Source organism: Perca fluviatilis, chromosome 13, assembly GCF_010015445.1.
Source record: "Perca fluviatilis chromosome 13, GENO_Pfluv_1.0, whole genome shotgun sequence".
NCBI classification, from domain to species: Eukaryota; Metazoa; Chordata; class Actinopteri; order Perciformes; family Percidae; genus Perca; species Perca fluviatilis.
Genome location: NC_053124.1, coordinates 11,482,564 through 11,501,831, shown reverse-complemented (window position 1 = coordinate 11,501,831; position 19,268 = coordinate 11,482,564). Strand labels below are relative to the sequence as shown.

Below are 19,268 nucleotides of genomic sequence, written 5' to 3'. Positions count from 1 at the left end.
ACGTTATATTATAATGTGCTCTATTGATTCTTTAACAAGCGTAGTGGCTTTTTCTCCAGCTGCATGCTTATGTGTGTGAATTGAATTGTACACGTAAGTCATGCAGCATTTAAAGCTTTACCCATGAGCGACACTATAGAAGGCACGAGGGTATATTACTACACTAACATTAGTTGAGGTTCTAATAATACCTTGTACAGATATACCTGCTGTTCTTTCTGCAATACGGCATTAGACTGTTTTTATACCTAATCATTTATAGATTCTGATTCAGAAAAAAGACTTTGTTGACCCTGAAAGCAATACAACTGTGTTTTCTTTTGGCACACGTCATACAGTATGTGGACATATGTGGGGATTTCTGGCACAACTTCACCTACTTCAAGGTGCAGATAAAAAGTCTGAAAAAGTCAAAACTCCAGCAAAACTTAAGTTGTAAAACATAGTATTAAGAACAACTTTACAGTGGGCTACCCTGATGAAGACTGCAAGCCGAAACGCACTAGTCTCGCAATTAAGTTTTTGTATTTATTCTTGTTACCTCCTCTGCATACATACATTATTTGGCCTTGCGATTATAGGCTAAAATGAATAAAAAACATATACTGTTTACATCTATTAACTAGGTTTGTTCGCCTTCTCTAAAGCCTCCAAACAGCCAGCTTTCAAAGAAAAAGGTGACAATGTGTTAAAAACTGCAAAATTCGGAATTTCGAATGGTTAGAAAACACGTGTCCTCATACAGCTACAGATACACTCATGTTACATGCACACAGAAACGTTGCCAATGGTCACCAACCGTTAACGACACCCGGGCTGTTTCACACTGCGGCTGGCGAGGACAATGACTTTCTGCTGATATGAAATATATGAGGGGTGATGTGTTCATCAGTTAGGTGTGTGAGAGGGAGACAACGAGGGAAAAAAAAGGAGACTGTGTGTGTGTGTGTGTGTGTGTGTGTGTGTGTGTGTGTGTGTGTGTGTGTGTGTGTTGTGTGTGTGTGTGTGTGTGTGTGTGTGCGCTGACACAAAGTGTCGGTGAAAGGCGGGAGGGGATGCCAACAGAGGGAACTGTTGAATGAGTATCACACACACAGTTTGGCTGATAAGGTGTTCCCGCCGCGGGCAGTTAACGGTTAATAGCTGATCTGTATGGGCCGAGTCCTGCCGCAGCGGCGCGACTTGAAGAGGGAAAAGCAACAATGCAAGGAGAGAATATGCAAAACATTTCAGGGGGAACTTTTGATAGCCTTGACTGTTGGAAGAGTCGAACTGAAAAGAAAATTTCCCAACTGATCCTGTTTGCTCTGCAGGTTTTCTTTCTATGATCACAACTCGAGGTTCCACCTTAAGTACATAACAATGGTCTAAAGCCAACAATGGTGTTTTTGTATTTGCATATCTTACTTCCTTATTTTATTATGAAATTGGTTGTAAGTGACTTCTTTATTGAAAGGCCCAGTGTCTCAGAGTATTATAAAGGTGCGGCGCTCAAACAATTCCACCAGGCTGGGTTTTAATAAGTTTTAATGTCCCAGGTTGATCTGAATGCTGTTTCACCACCCTGACAAAAAAGTACAGTTGTAGAGAAAACCCTTCTAGGTTTGGGCTCCAAAGTGAAATTTTAGTTAACTTCCTTGCAGCAACTTCGGTACCTTTTCAGTTTCTGTAAATCAGTCCACACAGTCATAATGCATCGCCTGCTTATCTGATTTAACTTTGTTATTTTGTACTTCATATTGTCTATTGAAAGGCAGTAAAAAATTGACGCTTGTCAGGAGTAATGCAGTTTTGAATTTGAATGCATGCCATTTGGGAACTAAAGTGAGACTTTGGTTCCTTTATTACATGACAGTTAGGGCATTAAGCCAGACCGGTGAATAGTGACTCACTCACTCACTCCTTCCAAACCACGAGATATTTGCTTACTATCTTTTAATTTTACTTTCAAATCACTTTGAATTCAGCAGTGCCTGTGCGTCTATTACAGCTGCTTCTTTCTCTGTGTGTAAGCTCTAGTTGTATTTTGCCCATTAATATGGTACTGTATGTGCTTGCTGCTCTCTTTTCCATATATAAGTTCTGACATGCTCTCCTGTGTCCCCCTGCCCTACTTTACACCTTCCCAGGACTCACACTGTGCCGTACAGATAGCTGGACGGTGTGCTAAAGCTAATTCTGCGAATTTCTTTTAAAAACACGCTTAGGGCCTTATAACAGTCACCATGACTGGTAGTGATACCCCACAAATTATGTTTACATGTTTAATTAGATTGTTTAATTATCAAACATTAATGCTTATTTTGGTCAACGGATCAATTCCCTCATTAATTATTTGCTATTTCATTATAGTGTCAAGTGACAGAGAGTCTTCTCAGCTGGAAGGGGAAGTAGGACTCCTCTGTTTTGATCCCAATGAAGTATTTATCTTAATTGGTTGGTTTTGCAGTCTTTCATAAATTGATCTTTTGCTTCCCCCTTGTGGTAAGATGGGGAACTTATCTGAAGTGCATCCTGAAACATGACAAGTGACACTCATGGCCAGCCTGAAGCCTTAAGCCTAAACCTTCCATATAAAAATATATGAGGAATACTGCATTTACTTTTTTATGCGTTTTTTTGGAAGGTGTGATGGTTAAAATAGAATAGAAACTAGAACTAGTTGCAGTTTACATCCATATCTGTCCAGACTCATGTATTATGTGCAGAAAGGACTTTGAAGGAATTTAATAAAAAAGAAATGAAGTGTATTTTTTGGCGAAACGTGGATGCCTCCCACACACCTTCAACCCAGCAGCACAGAATAATATCTCTAAAATCACAGTTCAAGATTAGGGTTACCAATTCACTATCCGACCAAATGTCTCCCCTTCTGATCCTGAGTTACAGCGTTGAAAAAAAGGCCAGAAAAGCAGTTTTGCAGAACATTATGACATCACAGTGAAGTTGGCCTTAAACCTTTAGGTTATTAAATGCCATCACTTCATCATTCTATCCTATTAGACATTTGTGTGAGATTTTGTCATAACTAACGTATGGACTCTTGAGTTATGGGCTTGTTCTGTGAGGTCACAGTGACCACCAAATTCTAATCCTCATCCTTGAGTCCAAGTGGACGTTTGTACCAGATGTGAAGAAATGCCCTCAAAGAGTTCCTGAGACATCACGTTCACAAGAATGGGACGGACGGACAACATGGAAACATAACGCGACCGGCCACGGCTGTCGCAGGTGTGGAGGCATAAACGAGTGAAGATCATGGTCTTCGTCAGGCGAGGACTTCTCAACGTCTTCACCTGAGGAAGACCATTTGTGGTCGAATCATTGCCAAGTCCATGCAGAATTAAAGAGTTCTGGGCGCCTGGGTAGCTCACCTGGTGGAGCAGGTGCCCATATATAGAGGTTTACTCCTTCTTGACGCAGCGGCCGCGGGTTCGACTCCAACCTGCGGTCCTTTGCTGCATGTCGTTTCCCCCCCTCTCTCTTCCCCCTTCATGTCTTCAGCTGTCCTATATCAATAAAGGCCTAAAATGCCCAAAAAAAGATTTCTGGAAACAGGATAGGACAGTGTGTGGGTACTTTTTTTTGTGTTTGCACCTGCAAAGATTTTATGGATGTGCGTGTGCCTCCTGATAATAGACCTTTTTCACGGCAGACATGTTGACATGTCATAGTAGGAAAAGCACAGGTGTATTCAAAACCATTAATGACGGCTGCATTCCACTTAGGAGAGGTCCTGGTATTGGGCATGCTGACTCACTGAAATAGCTCACTGGGACACTTGATGGAGTTGAGCCATTGTTAAGGTTATCAATTTCAGCTGTGCTTTTCTATGACAAGTCAAAATGTCTGCTGTGAAAAAGGTCCATTTCCTGTTCGCACTGGCCATTAAGAGACTACTTAATGGGCGTCTGTCGCTCAGTTGGTAGAGCGGTCGTCTACCAACCAGAAGGTCGGTGGTTTGATCCCTGGCCCTGCAGTCCCATGTCGCAGCATCCTTGGGCAGTGAACCTTTGATGAGCAGGTGACACCTTGTATGGCAGCCTCAGCCGCCAGTGTGTGAATGGTTCCTGTATTATATAAAAGCCCTTTGAGTAGCTGTTAACACTAGAAAAGCGCTATATTTACTTATATCAACTTGTGTAGTAGGAAGTAGGGCTGTGCAATTAATCGAAATTTAATCGCGATTATGATTTTGGCTCCCAATGATCACAAAAACAGAATAATCGAGAAAAACAATTATTTAGCTCATTACGTTTTGCAAGTAAACTCTTATTTTCTCTTGTGTTCTGAATGGAAAAAATAAAGTTTAAATAGGAAAAGTATTAAGGCAAATTTCACAGATGTGTTTTTTTACTGTTGATTTATTTAACTTTTTCCACTGGTTTTTAAGTTCAGTAATTGCAACATCTTTCCAGAAGTTAACGAGTAATCGTGATCTCAATATTGACAGAAATAATCGTGATTATGTTTTTTTCCATAATCGAGCAGCTCTAGTAGGAAGTAATGGGTGACCATATCCACAGTCATCATTGTGTACAAACGTGTATTCAAACGTTTATCTGAAGTTATTAGGAGGTTTCATTAGTCTGAGTTGGTCAAATCGACCAAAAGTGCTACTTTTTTGTGTTTTCCAAACAGTGTTTCTTTGTTGCAATGGCTTATGATAAACTGTGGGTTTTGTCCCACATCACTCACATTGAGAGCGCATTAGGAAAGCATCTAATGGTCAGTATGAACAAAAGGAATGATGATCATATGAGCACTTAATTGTTTTACAGCCTTAAAGCTCCAGTGTGTAACGTGTTTAGTTGTTCGTTATCAAAATCTGTGTTGCCCGTTCACAGACTTGTCCTTTTTCATGAATATTTACCACCACCATCAATTCCAAGTATTCCTTTTGGCTTGAAAGTTTACATTTGCATTCACATGAACTGGGGTAGACGCTCCATATTAATGCCCCATCTTGAAATACGTTAGCCGGTAAGGGACATACAGGACATACTGCTCCGCCTTTCGCGTTTTCGCTGTCACATGATAAACTCACAGGTGCTGCTAATGCTGCTAATGGATATCGTAGCTTCCTGACTCCGGCAAATTTGAAGAAGGAAACATGGAGGACCACAGGTATTCAAAATCCAAATTTCAGGAACAGGAGTCTTCTTCATCGCCCAGAAAAATAAAAAAGATATTGAAAAGAGCAAGAGACCGGCTTTTTGAAGCGTGAAGGCTACCGTAGCTGTAATACGTACTTTGAACTGCGTGGTGCGAGAGAGTTGATTGCGATATATGATCTCAACGCTAGATGGGAGAAATTCCTACACATTGGACCTTTAAACACTTGTGAACCTGTCCTTGAACCCTGTGTATATATGTGGTCAGATCAAGTGTTTGTTAACTAAACAGAGGTTATATCATAGCTATTGAGATTATGCCTATCATTGTGGCTGCTTACAGCTAATGTAATGGGATCAGTGTTGCATTGATAATACACTTAATAGGAAATCTTTTCCAGCTTTGCACCACATATAGAACATTTTGCATTAGTTATTACGAAGCTCTACAGACACACAACATCTATGGTTGAATGTAATAAATGACAAGTTTATTGTTGCACAAAATGTACAAAATAACAAGCAAATGGACAGCCCCTCCCCCCCCCCCCCCTACCTACAATCCCCCAGTTCACCTGCAATAATGAAGCTGGATTTCTGAAACCTATGACTACGGCAAGTCCGATGGTCCAAGCCAAACGCATGGTAATTCTGAGAGACAACACATACCCAATTTCAGCATCACTGAACAATTAAAAATGAATAAAAACACCTTATTTACACATTTCTGTCAGAACTTTTACAACATGCCATCTATATATTTATACAGAATATGCTTGTTCACATACCCTTGTATAGAAAATATATTATAAGATCAAATTAAATTAGACTAAGGGCTATAGACATCCAAAGTACAGCACTTATTTTTAATCTCCATTTGAATTTTTTTTATTTCCCACTTAATCAATTACTTGGTTCTTGGACAACCTCGTCCTTAAAGAAATAACTCTAGTTGTTTGCAGATTTAGATGTAGTAGTATGTTGTGTTTTTCCTGGAAGACCCAAGCTGACCATGTCAATGCCTGAGAAAAGCCTCACATATTTACACTGGAACACTTAGATCTCTCCCTTAAAATGTGTGTGGGTCTTCTGACTGCGTGTGCATCATTGTATGTTGTCTTGGCGGTTTCATATCCTCATATGTACTTAAAATGATGATTAGCAATGTTATAAGATTTCATTCCCTCAAATCGCCCCCACTCCTCGAGCCTGGCTTGATGATGTAATAAAAACAAAAACCAATCAGCTTTGGCACTGGGTGAAGAAGTAAGTGTGCTGTGGTTTTCCTAGAATGCCTTTTTTTTATTATTATTATTATTTTTTATATTATTTTACAGGTCCTGTAAAATGTGATTTGTCCCGGTTTGTGCACTAATGTGAAATCACAGCATAGCTGAAAGCAGATGTTCTCAGAATTTGAGATTTAACACGTTAGTGCAAAAAAAAGGATGAAGAAACGGATCTCTAATAAGATAGCACTGTGATATCTAAACCACATTAGCACCATGGAGAAAGAGAGAGAGAGAGAGAGAAAGAGAGAGAGAACGGCATTGTTCAAGTAAAGCCAGACTACTCACAAGATGTTTTGTGCTGGAACATATACAGCGTAAGGGCACACAACGTTGGATGGAATTTGTCTGTGCCAAGGAAAACCCACATATCCCATAGATGGATGGGTGGGTGGATGGATGGGTGGTAATAGGATTGAGGGTGATGGGCAATGAGGAAGAAATCAGGGCGAAATATGGATCCTAAAAAGACTACTCGTCCCATTGCCTCTATTCCTTCAGCTGCACCGATTGCAGAAAAACAAACGCAGCAGGTAGAAGCAAATCTCCGGAGGGCATCCATCACATTGCTTCATAAATGGCCTGCAGGTGGAGATCAGTGCAGCTGAAGGAGACAGCCACGCCACTACAGTACATCTGCAACCTCAAAAGCTTAAAACCTCCTACGGTTAAACAAAGTGTGTGAGGGGCACAGTAAAAAGTCTGTGGGAATCAGTTCGGGATCCGATCTCAGGGTAAAGTAGATGGTGGTGTTTGTGTGCAAAAATACTTGTCAGACTACTGCTGGAACATGAACCCTTTTTTTTTTTTTGTACACTTTCAGTTTGCTTCGATAATTTTGCAATATAGCTTCCTCTTTAATCCTACTTATTTTTCATCTGCTGCTTGTGTTTCACTTTTGTTTTTTAATATATATCTATATTTTCTTTTCTGGCTTCTTTTTTTTTTTTTCTCTTTTCTTACTTTACAAAATGAGAGACAGAATGATGAACAGCTGACAATATATATATCATTATTTTCCTCTTCTTATTATCATCAGGTTTCCCTTAAAACCTGGAGATTTTCTTTGTTCGTTGTAAACAAACAGGTTTATCAGCCACTGCCGTTTGTTTCCTTCCTCGTCTTCTTTTTTCTCCTCCTTCAAGTGCGCTCCTTGCCTCCCTCTCTCCACCTTCTCATTGCAGGAGGGCCCTGATTTGTTTGGAGGTGCTGTCATCGTTTAGATGCCGTGTCGTATACCTGAAGAAGGAGGTGAGAGAGATGTTGAAATCGGAATGCTCTTAGAAGTCCATGTCTCGGCATAGCTCTTTCTCTCTCGCTGAAACACACACACATTCATACACACCTCAGTGCGTTCAGAAGTCCCTCCACACTGTTGGACGGTTGCTCTTTCAGCACCTTGATGCAGCCCTTCATCTGCCCGGCACAAAGACAACACAGGGTGTTAGAGAAAGGTCAGCAGCCTCAGAATCCCCTCATCTCCTGCTGCTGCTGCTGCTGCTGCTGCAGCAGCCAAACACTGACTCAAAACATACCTTTATAAAAGTGTGTAAAGTTCAACACGTATGGTATCATACATGAGCAAACATGTCTCTATAAGGTTAGACCCCCCGTGGTTCCTTTATGGCTTGTTACTTGTCTTCACAGGTGACATGAGTTGTGAAGAGTTAAAGCAAAGCGGGATTTTTGCTCTTTTGTTATTAAGGATTTTTACAGCTTAAAAAAAGGAAAATGTATTCAGCATTTCACGAGAAAAAGCACAAAGAGAAAACAAACACTCTTTCTTGAATCATCCCCCCTCCCCTCAGATTTGCCTTGGGGGATTTCACCCCACTGGGTTAGACCACTGGATCGATATCAATGCTGATAGTGACTGTGCTGTTTTTAGATTTATTCTCATTGCCAGCTTTTTTATGCTGATTTTTAATCATATTGTATTGTCTGTATTGTATTGTCAGAAAGAAGTGCATATTTGTGTAGCACTTGCAACACTCTAAACATCTACGTCTATTTTTTAAAAGGAAAAGTACATCATCGGGTACAGAAGCATACCATTTTCTAGCCAATTTGGGCTAGAAAATGTCGTACTGTGTCTAATGTCAGTAAATAGAAATTTCAAAGGGCAGTGTTTAACAGTGTTGCCAGGCAGAAATCACAGAGATGCGCATCTGTTTTAAACACTTATGATTTGGGTGTACTCACGTCGATTTTGGAGGTCTTGGCAAAAGCCCCGACAGGGTGAACATGGTCGTAGAGAATGATGACTCCCACCATCACCCTCATGCAGAACAGCATGGTGTCTGTGTTGGTGAACCGACAGCGGTACTCCCTGGGACAGAGACAGTCACGGAGGAGAGGAGTTTAACAAAAAAGAAACCATTAAATTAGACCAGAGAATAGGACATGACATATAGAGTCAGGGTCAGAATATTGCTGCTGTTATTTAATCAAAGATTAAACATTTTAAATGTAGCGTGAAGGACTTTATAAAAGGTTTACTCTATGAATTAGCTTGATTCATTCTATTGAATTAGTGGTTCAAAAACTTCTTGTGTTCGCTTTGAAAGGGCTTGTTAATTGAAAATCTATGCTTCTGACCTTTGGAGAGAAGGACGAGCAAGGAAGGACGTGAATGGATAGAAGGGAAGGGAAAGTGTGGAAAGTACTCACGGTGTTTCCAGCATCACACGGCACACACAGGCCATGGTGCTCAGACAGTCTGTGGTGTCCTCTATGGGCAAGGTCTTATTCTGAAGGATGGAAGAAAGAGAGAAATCAGAGCAGGAAAAAAGCCTCTTTGCCTAAAAATAACATCCAAAATGTTAGGAAATCAAACACTGAGAACATTCATCCCATCCTTTCACTACACTGTCCTATGTAGTTTATGTACTGACTGAACAAAATGTTCTACCACAAGGTGGAGACAAAGTACATGAAAAGAGTATAAGGAAGGCAAGGCAATCAGATATATTTACAGTGTAAAAACACTCATTTTACATAGTTATATGGTGATTTGGTTGTAATTTATTTAGCTTCATGAGTTCTTTAGGAGTCACCCACGCATAACAAAACGAGACCAAGAAAAACATCGTGGGCATTGCTACTTGTTCATTAGTAAATGATCCGAATGCTTTCTCCACCACTGACTTAAGGTTGCCAATCCTCTGAGGGAGAACTAACTTGCTAACGCTCCCGTGATTCTTTTATTTTATGCCTTATAAATCAATTTCATGAGACTTTTGCTCGATGCTTTCAATGACAATAATCCAAACCACATGAGGGTTAAATCTGGACTAAAAAAAACCGCCCACTCTGTGTTAACCAAAGTCTTGATACAGTAGACGTCTATATGGATTTGTCCTTGGAACAATTGGAAATCTACCTCTGAAACAAACTTGGTGGTGGCGTTACTCAGAGTCTTCAGCATTGGTGTCGCTTCGGCGTAGAACAGGGACATCCGATTGGCCATCTCGTTGTTGACCTCGTTCTCCGCTTCCAGCTGTGTGCCAATACAAAACGGACATAAAGCATTAATCATCAACCGCACTCAGTCCAACAATTGTGTCATCCAGTCGATAAAATGACAGTGGCTCTAATTTGTATAACTCGAATGGGAAATGGCATATTGCTTGTACATCTTTGTGCTGTTAGGAGGAAAGGAACAGCTTCACTTCAGTCGTTAATGATTAAAGAAGCCATGCAACATAAACAGCCAGAGACAGATTGTTCCTCCAGGGCCTCACCTGCTGGTTGTTCAGCCTGTTCCTACTTATAGTCCTCCTGTAGTAGCTGAAGTCATTCTGTATGGCTGGATTTGTCATCTGCAGAGTCAGAGAAGAGGTGATTTATGATATTGATTTTCCAGTACAGTAAAGGTCAGTCTCTGATGGCTGTAATTAGAGCAGAAATTATGCCCTTCACCTTTAGTTCATCAAAGCTGAGTGTAAAATGAAGGATCTCAGCGAACTGTTTGGCCAGGGCCTGCTCTCTCTCCAGGTGCTGCATGGGAGCGTAGGGCGGGCTCGTCAGCGCCTCCAGCAGGCTGCGCAAGGCGTTCTCTGCAAACACACTTGGATGTCAGAAATGTATCTGCACAAACTGGAATCTGCATGCCGTGCTACTAATGTACAGACTGCTGTGATTGTCTCTAATCTGGCTCTGAAAGTTTCTTTCACGTCACCAGATTTAAAAACAAAATGCAGCAGCAGCAGGAGGAATGAAACTGGTTCAAACAGATGAAATCCCTTCACTCAAGTTCTGTCACCTCCTTGCTGGATATCAGTGGATACTCGTTGGGCTTTTAGAAATGGACCCAGCACTTTTAAGGCATAGTGGGATCTGGACTCAGGCAGTATAACAGACCTTTGGTTCCCCCTGTGAGAACAGGGTTCAGGTCCTTAAAACAGGGCCCTTATAGCTGTGATTTAACATTCCAATCACTGAAGCTTTGGAAAAACATAATTTTTGAGAGTTTTTCAGAGTTTTAACCATGGCTAATTAATCGGTCCACCACTTTGCTTCAGACGGAAATATCTCAACCACTACAAATTCATGGATAGACATGGAATTTGGTATAGATGACATAATGCCTTTGGTGATCTCTTAAAGAGTACTGCACAGATTTAGCATTGCACGCCTATAATTGTTGAACTCAAGATGGACAGTTTAAAAAAAAAAGGATGCAGTGGAACCAGAGAGTTCATCTTTTTTCATCCCATGCATTCTTCGTCCTCGTCTAAACCTGGCGCCTACATTACCCGCAATGACCGTCGACAGTTTAGTCGACAATTTGTAGCAGCTAATGTAGCCTCAGGCACAGATGAGGAGGGGGCTGCAGAGGTTCTGCAGTTCAGCAGCTCTCTTTTTGCCCTCTATGACCACACGCATTAACAATAAATTTCACTCTACAAGACAAACTAAATGAACACAGAGTGAATGTGGTACTCCGTAGTTATCATGCTGCGGCCGATCATACAGCCTGAGCATCCTTGTGGACACTGTATCAGTGACCATACGTATCCCCTTGTGTCCCATATGCATTTCAACCTAAGCCTTTTCAATGCTTTGCTGCCTCTAACAAATCAGACACCGCCGGAGCTGGACCTCAGAGGCTCTGTGTACTAGTAATGCCTCAGAAGCAAAGTCCCCTGAGGCCCCGTGCCTTCCTGTGCATTAAAAATGCATAAGGGCCTTCTATAAATACAGCAATGAAGTGTTTCATCTAAAGGGCCTGGGCAGAAACCCCACTCCCCCTCCTGCTGTTAGCACAGAGTGCACGGTCCCTATCCTGAGCACAGACTCCTGAGGGTATATACCGACAGATTGGACAGAGAGACACTGCAGCTGTTTGTGTACTGTATATGAGACCTCTTACACTCTTGTTGTCTCCTTTGGTCAAATAAATACCTAAAAAGAAAGGTGGTGCTAGGGGCACAAACAGGAAAGATCTTCTAGTTTGTACTCTCCAAGTCACTTAGATTTGACCGCTTTCTCTCCACAAGGACAGCAGGAAGGCCATGCCAACAAGATATCGGTTGTCCCTGTTATCTCATAGATACATTAGCGCCGATACATTATCATGAATTATTAGTCAGCCCTCCTTCTATGGTAAGCTAAGAACACGATGTCCATGAGATCGAAGTATTATTGGAAGGCAGAGCAGAGGCGGCAGCCCAATTCTATTCCTCTACTCATACTTCTCTCTCTCTCTCTCTCTCTACTCTCTCTGCCTCTCTTTGTGCTGGAGGACCATGTAGCACTGTTTCCGTAGCAACGGCTGCCTGGCTGCTAGGTCAGGATGCTGCAGAGATGGCTGGGAGGACATCATAGTGTGTGTTAGTGTTAAGGAATGCTGCCGGACTGAAATTGCATGTAAAATCATGATGGTGGTGCAAGCCGGTATGGCGTGGAGCTGTGAAGCAGCACTCGCAGTACAAGACGAGCTTCTCCCCGTTGGTTGTAATGATAAGAGTCTCCCCGGTTTTGTAACCTTAAAATGAATCTGCCTCTTATTTCAGCTTCGATGAAACGTTAACAATGTGTTCACTGTGTCAAAATGTCTTTCTTTTCGCTGTCATGGTCACAATGTATTACAGTAACAGTCTGTCACATAGAATACATGTCGCATGTCTCACATCCTGTAACTGTCGCACAGCTGTCAAAAAGACAACAGCTAGTGTTACCAGTGTCAGCAATCCTGGACACTTTTATGCACTGCAAATGCAAAAAAAAAACACTCCAAAACATTCCACACATATTTTTCTCACAAAATATGCAAACCAGAGACTACATTTAAGACTCAACAGCTTTACCAGACCTCCCTTCCTCTGATTTTATACCCATACAAGACTTTCACCCACTATTCCCTTTGATTGCCATAGTCAAGGCCTTGCTTCTTTCACTGACTGGCTGACAGCAAATGCTCTTTCTACATTTAGATTTAGGTTACAGCTGCTGGCAGCTATAATTCCAGCTCTTGTTAGACATCCAATATGGCCACCAGAGAGTGTGTTACATCACCTGAAATTACTCTGATTGTATATAATGGCCACGCTCACCCAGGCGGAGGGAAAACTCGTAGAAGCGCTTCAGTTTGGCTACCAGGGGGCAGACTGCATTCCAGGCCTTCTCCTGCAGAGCCAGGTCGCCTGGGTTCTGGATGGCCTGTGGGCAACAAACACGGGCAGAAGCACAGATGTTACTCTTCAAAATGACTCACCATCCCTTCTATCCTCTCTTCCTCAAAATATAAAAATATTTCACTTTGGTAAAACATTTTTACTTTCAACTTTAATAGTACTTCCATGTTATAGTGATTTCAATTCAGCAAAAATTGAGGTATCAAAGACTCTGTATCAAATGTAATTTACAAGCAAAACCTTAAATTTTATTGACAGGGTCACATGATGTCAACAAACTACATATCAAAGAATTGTCTGGTTATTGTAATCAATTTTTTGAAATAATTAACCAAATTATTCAAAGGGCATATACTGTACAGTGGCCTACAACAAAGTAAAATAAAAGCGCTGGTGTCCCCAAAAGACAGCCCATTAGTGGGAGCAGATTGGCTGGACACTGAATGTTGCTGGTGAGTGTTGTGCTTTAGTCAACCCCCTGATAACGTACCGTTAAGTTAGCGACCTAGCTAACATTAATGTCTTTGTCATAGAAACAAAACCCATGGGCAGCGCTTCAAAGTGCTGGGACCGCCAGCGCCCTGCCAGCTCTTTTCTGTCAGAGAAAAACGCTTCATGGACACAGGCCCTTGCTATAGTTTTCTTATTGCCAACAAATAATAATTTGAAATAATTTCCAACTTTCTATCATTTCTGTGGCACCAAGCCCAATTCCTGTCTATTGAAGATATAAATAAAAAAGGGTCACAGATATATAGTTTAACTGTTGAAAAAAAAGGCTCACTTACAGTTTTAGCAAATGCTACTCCAACAGCAGTAAATAGAGCATTTGTTGGGGGCTATTTTCAGCCATGGATTATTACACAATTGCTAGAGGCAGGAGAGTGTATTCACTCACTACAGTGGCCATGTTAATCCTAATGAAGGAACATGTCACCTAGTGCAATGGTGTGACTCATTAATATATTTTTAACAGTTCTTTGAACAATAATGGAGGTCGATGGCACCGAGGATTAAGCCACTGTATTTTAGGCTTAGTGGGATCAATTCATTGTTGTTTTTTTGGTCTTTTCATGGGATTTGTTGACAATAAGAAAAATACAGAATTATGCCAAAATTATCCTTTAATGCTCCTCTGATAATCACATCCTTTAAAACAGATGGATTCACGTATTCTATTGCCATATTCTGAAGTGTTCTCCCTCACGGCAGCTAAGGTTAGACACTGACTTCAGGAATCCTCAGCAGGTGCACATGTTAAAAAGAAAATACACACACACACACACACACACACACATATATATATATATATCGATTTCAGTACTATGCCAACAGCTGAGCAATCAGCAGCAAGTGTTTTACTGCAGAGGGAACTGGTTTGCAGTGTCGCTGAATCTGAGCACAGTATCACACTGTTTATCAAGACCAGAATACCAACTTTCTAACAGGGGATGTTGATGCCTCTACCAGAGCATTGCCAAAAAACACATATTGCATGAAATGTTTGTTTGAAAAAATACCTTCACACATTTCTGTCTCTGCCTATATTTAGTTCATACTGCATGGGCTGCTATAGGTCCAGGTTTTCACCCTGGCAGGCCATGTGAATCACATACTGGGTCCTGGCCCGACAGTTTATAGATATTTAGCACTTATTGACTGCTCCGTGCTCACTTCTCGTATCTCCTGGCCCGCGCCATTATAGGACTGCAGCTCGGCTAGGATCCCATGAGCCTCCTCCAGCACAGCGCTGACCTGGTTCCACACTGCTGTCTCTGCCTCCGTGGGCTGGGCATCTAGGAGGGGAGGGAGGAAGGTACAGAGGGAAAGAGGAAGAGAGGGAGTGGGAAGTCAAAGTTAGATGGCAGGTATGTTTGAAAATATTAAGGAGAGGCAGCAGAAAAGAGAGATGGCGGGGAGGGTGGAGGGGGAAGAAAATTAGAAGATTTGAGGAGAGAAGGAGGTTAGTGATGAAGGAAGTGCTGAAAAGATGATATCCTAGAAGGCCAGATAAATATCTGAGATAACTAATTACTCGCTTGACTGCAATTAGAGAAAAATGTCCCTACAAGTGGAAATTACTGCATTTCATAGTGTTCAGAATCTGGCCTGTAAATGAATGATCTAATTTACCCACCATAGAATTATAACAAGAGACATGGAAGCCACGCTCTGTCACACAGTGAGGTTTGATTACAGTGTGTGGTCACCCAATGAGGACCAGAAGATGACAAGTCAGTTTCACCTCAGGGAACTATTTGGATGAGGATGTAACAACTGATAGTTTAACGTTTAGATGGCTTCCAGCCGCAGTAAAAAGGCCTGGATAGCACCACTTGAACAATGTGTCTGACTCCTAAATCGTCTCAAATGTTCATTCAATGGAGATTTATACAGGCCTGGATGCCGGTAGGTGTAATTGTCCCATCAGATTAATGTTATATGTCTTATCCATCTTATTCTCACTCTCTCCATGTCTGTAGATGGGAGGAGATAATTTTTTTTGCCCTTGAGGTTTAATTGTGAGAAATGTTAAAACAAACAAGCAGCAGGCAGGACAACCTCTGGGCATGCTCACTCTTTCTCTTTCTCTGTTCAACTCATACACACCGAGCAGCGTGCATACTGTAAACTCAGTGTTTTTGCCGCCGGGCACTTCCCAGTCACAGTTCTGCTTTGGTTGCCCATGTGGCGGGCTGCATGCATACAGGAGGGATTAAGTGTTAGAGAAACACAATTTAGGATGTGTCCTCTTGAGTCATCATTGTGTTTTTTTTCTTCTAACTATGCGTCTCAGTGTGTGACTCAGGTATAAAGTGAGAGTGGGCAGCTCTCTACATGCGGTAGCACCACTGATTATTTTTGCACCCTTAGGCATTGCCTCCCTGCAGAGAAATAGTAATCATGGAATATTTGCTACGTGCACACCGGCGGCTGTAATAAGCACAGCAAGCTCTGCTATTTTAGTGATGTGCTCCTGCATTTCTCTGGTAAACAACATATCTTGTTTAATAGGTACAGTAATGATTAAAGAAACAGCATATGCTCATAGCATAGTTCCCTTTCTTGCAGAATCTGATGAGAAAATCTATACCACTCATATCTGTTCATTAAATTTGAGCTTAGCGTAGCATAAGGACTGGAAGCAGGGGGAAACAGCTAGCCTGGCTCTGTCCAAACATTTTTTTGTCACTTGTGGTGCCTGAAAGGTTTAAATGGGGCTTATCTACTGGAATATTACTTAAAGGGAGCAGTGACTACTTGTTTTTTTTACACTTTTTGGTTTGTGTACGGATTAAACAAATGAGATATAACGTTTATAGTGAGCTTTAGAGATGCTGATAAGCTAAGTGGATTTTGTTGCATTTGAGCAGAGCCAGGCTAGCTGTTTTCCCCTGTTTCCAGTCTTTATGCTAAAGTAAGCTACCCAACTCCTGTCTGTAGCTTCAAAAGTAAAGAAAAAAAGAGAAAAAAGAAGAGATAATTCAATAAATCCAAGCATCATGTTTTCAATATAAGATGGAAACTTTGAATCAGAAATTATCCACATTTTTGTCATCGGATTTGCTCCTAATCCTTCAAAGGGTTTTAACGTGGTATAATAATTAGCATTCTGCCATAAATCGTTTCATGATAGCTCAGTATAGAGTTTAAACCAAACTTTGAGCTGTGTGACAGAGGTGGCTGTGTCTCCGGGTTAAGAAGGAGAGCTCACAGATGGCACAGGGTGGCTGGGGAGGGGGGAAGTGTCTAAAGCTGCCATGCTGGGGTCTGACTCATTCCACTTGCTTTTGAAGTAAAGTGAATCACATAATAAATGAAGGGGAAATTCAGCCTGTTTGACAGCTGACGTCTCTTGCCAGCAGTGAGCTTTCCCACTCCCACTCTAACACGCAGTCAGTAAAGTAAGAGGAGGAGGAAGCCAGCTGTTAAAGAGGGGAAAGTGGTTGAGGAGGAGCAGAACATTTTGGGGTGCACGGCAAAACATCTCCATCTTGACAATTCATTTAGTCTCATAATCTTAAAGTCTTAAAATCTTCAGGAGGAATTATTTTTGACAAAGATGACTTGATTGTATTACTTGGATTACTTGTAGTATGTAGTAAAACATATTTAGCCATGATGGCAGTGTGTGTTTAGTGCTAGTTAGCAAAGATGCTAACATGTTAAACAAAGATGGTAAACGTACAGTATATCTGCTTAGCTTTGTTATTGTGAGCATGCTAGCATGCTGTTAGCATTTAGCTCAACAACAGCCTCACAAAGCTGCTAGCATGGACTTATGTTAACCATTCTGGCAAAATGTTTTATTTTTTACAACTACAGAAGATTTTAACACTGAGTACTAAAATTAAAGGACTTGTTGAGATGGACATTTCCCATTGCAAGGTTTAGAATTAACTGACTGGGAAACTGAGAAAAGGGTGGATAGAGGTGGTTTTATTTACCAAAGTTTTCTTTCAGTTTCACTTTATCAGTCTCTCTGACACACACATTTTTTAGTGCAATGCACACACACACACACACACACACACACAAACATACACACACACACAGATAAGTAAGACATACGATAAGTCACACAATAAGGCATCAGGAGATGAGGAGGTAGAGGAATGACTATAGACTTTTTCTTATGAACTATAGTCATCCCTGAGCAACAGAACAGAAACCCACACAGGACTGGCATTCACTGTTTATTTCTCCTCAGTTTTGTATCTTAGGAGCCGAGATCAAAGCATTTTTGCCATTTTGCTACACCGTCACCATGCGTGCCATTGTGCATTTGTCTGCATCTAATAAGAAGTTGCGTGTGTGAATAAGAAAGAAGGCAAATGCCTTTCAAATGCCAGTCCCTGGAGCAGAAATCAAAAGATAAACAAAAGGGTGAGAAGAGCTGAGGAGGGAGAAAGGGATAAATAAGGATGTAAAGATGACACAATGGTCAGCTAAGATCAATGGAATGAGGAAAAGAAAGCAAAGGCAACAAAGAGAAAGGGATAACTCAAAAAAATAAGAAGCGGATGGTCTCACGTTCAAAGTCAAGGAAAACTATTGGGCCATGCTCAAGTTCGGCGCAAGCCAGCACTTTCAGGAGGTTTCCCATGAGCCCCCTGGAACAGAGAGAGGGGAGAAGTCTGTGGGTGATGAGGGGACGGGTGTCGGGGTTGTGCGCGTGTACGTGTGTGTGTTTATGTGTGTGTGAGTTGTATGTGTGTGTGTGGTGTGTGAGAGGTGAAGGTGTCGGGGTTGGGGCTGGTTGAGAGGGGGTTGTTGGAATGGTATGGTGGAAGTATGTCCTGGGTGAAGCATGGCAACATGGACACAGAGCTTCTTTAATCCCACTCTTGGTATTATTTAATTCTGCTTTAAATAGAAAAAGTCATTGATTTGGTGATGATGGCAATCCTTAAGTTTAAAGGTAAAACGTTACGGAGAATGTGTGTGAATGGGACATAGAGGAGAGACAGTCGGCTTAAAAAGACTTTAGATTTGCAGAATACTATGTGAAAAAAAACAATATATAAGAATTTATTTCTAAATTTATGGGACAAATCTTAAAATATATGGGATTATATGTTTGTTTCAATGGGAATTGAGCAAATTATCCCAAGAATCAAACAAAATAGAAAAATAATAATTGAAAGAGAATGAAAATACTGTAATTGAAATTCTATGTAAAAAAAAGAAAAGAAGAAGAGACAAATACTAATGTATTTAATTTTCTGTCAAAAAACATAATTTATATGGGATTATATTTGTTTCAATATGGAGTTAGCAAAAAAGAATCAAATACAGAAAAAATAAATTGAGAGAGAATAACAATAATTTAAAACCAAACAAATGACCTCAAAAGTAAAACCTAAAACTACACAAGAGCACAACTTGAACAGCGAACGTGTGAAAGAGTTGGGTTTCTGTGACATAAAAGTGCATACAATTCAAATTAAATGGAGCACTCCTGTATAGTTTTATTGCAGGTTTTACTTTTGAGGTCATTTATTGGTTTCAAATAACTTATATTCATCCTCTATGTTTTTCTAATCTTGGGAGATTTTTTTGAATGATATTGATAGGAGGAGTCAAAGCCGGATATACTGTATAAAAGTCAGAAAATGTATAAATCAGTTTTTCTTTTATTTGGGGACAGTGTTGTTTAAGAGGTAACAGAATATATGAACACTTCTCTAAAAAAATCTAATAATAATGCCTGTTTGCCTCACTGT

The 19,268-nt window shown here is 40.9% G+C and overlaps 1 protein-coding gene across 4 annotated transcripts in view; it reads right to left on the bottom strand.

Annotated features, from left to right (window-relative positions):
• Positions 1-7,338: 7,338 nt before the first annotated feature.
• fam49al (family with sequence similarity 49 member A, like) overlaps positions 7,339-19,268 on the bottom strand; it is a 31,237-nt gene continuing 19,307 nt past the window's right edge. For 3 of the 4 annotated variants that reach the window (XM_039820580.1, XM_039820581.1, XM_039820582.1), the window contains 10 exons: positions 18,076-18,155; positions 14,716-14,837; positions 12,961-13,066; positions 10,325-10,461; positions 10,147-10,224; positions 9,786-9,902; positions 9,074-9,153; positions 8,606-8,732; positions 7,749-7,819; positions 7,339-7,642 (listed from right to left, as the gene is read on the bottom strand). In XM_039820580.1, coding sequence (XP_039676514.1) covers positions 7,579-7,642; positions 7,749-7,819; positions 8,606-8,732; positions 9,074-9,153; positions 9,786-9,902; positions 10,147-10,224; positions 10,325-10,461; positions 12,961-13,066; positions 14,716-14,837; positions 18,076-18,148 — 975 coding nt within the window. In that variant the 5' untranslated portion in view covers positions 18,149-18,155 and the 3' untranslated portion in view covers positions 7,339-7,578. The remainder of the gene's footprint in view (positions 7,643-7,748; positions 7,820-8,605; positions 8,733-9,073; positions 9,154-9,785; positions 9,903-10,146; positions 10,225-10,324; positions 10,462-12,960; positions 13,067-14,715; positions 14,838-18,075; positions 18,156-19,268) is intronic. The other variant, XM_039820583.1, reaches the window with a different exon arrangement.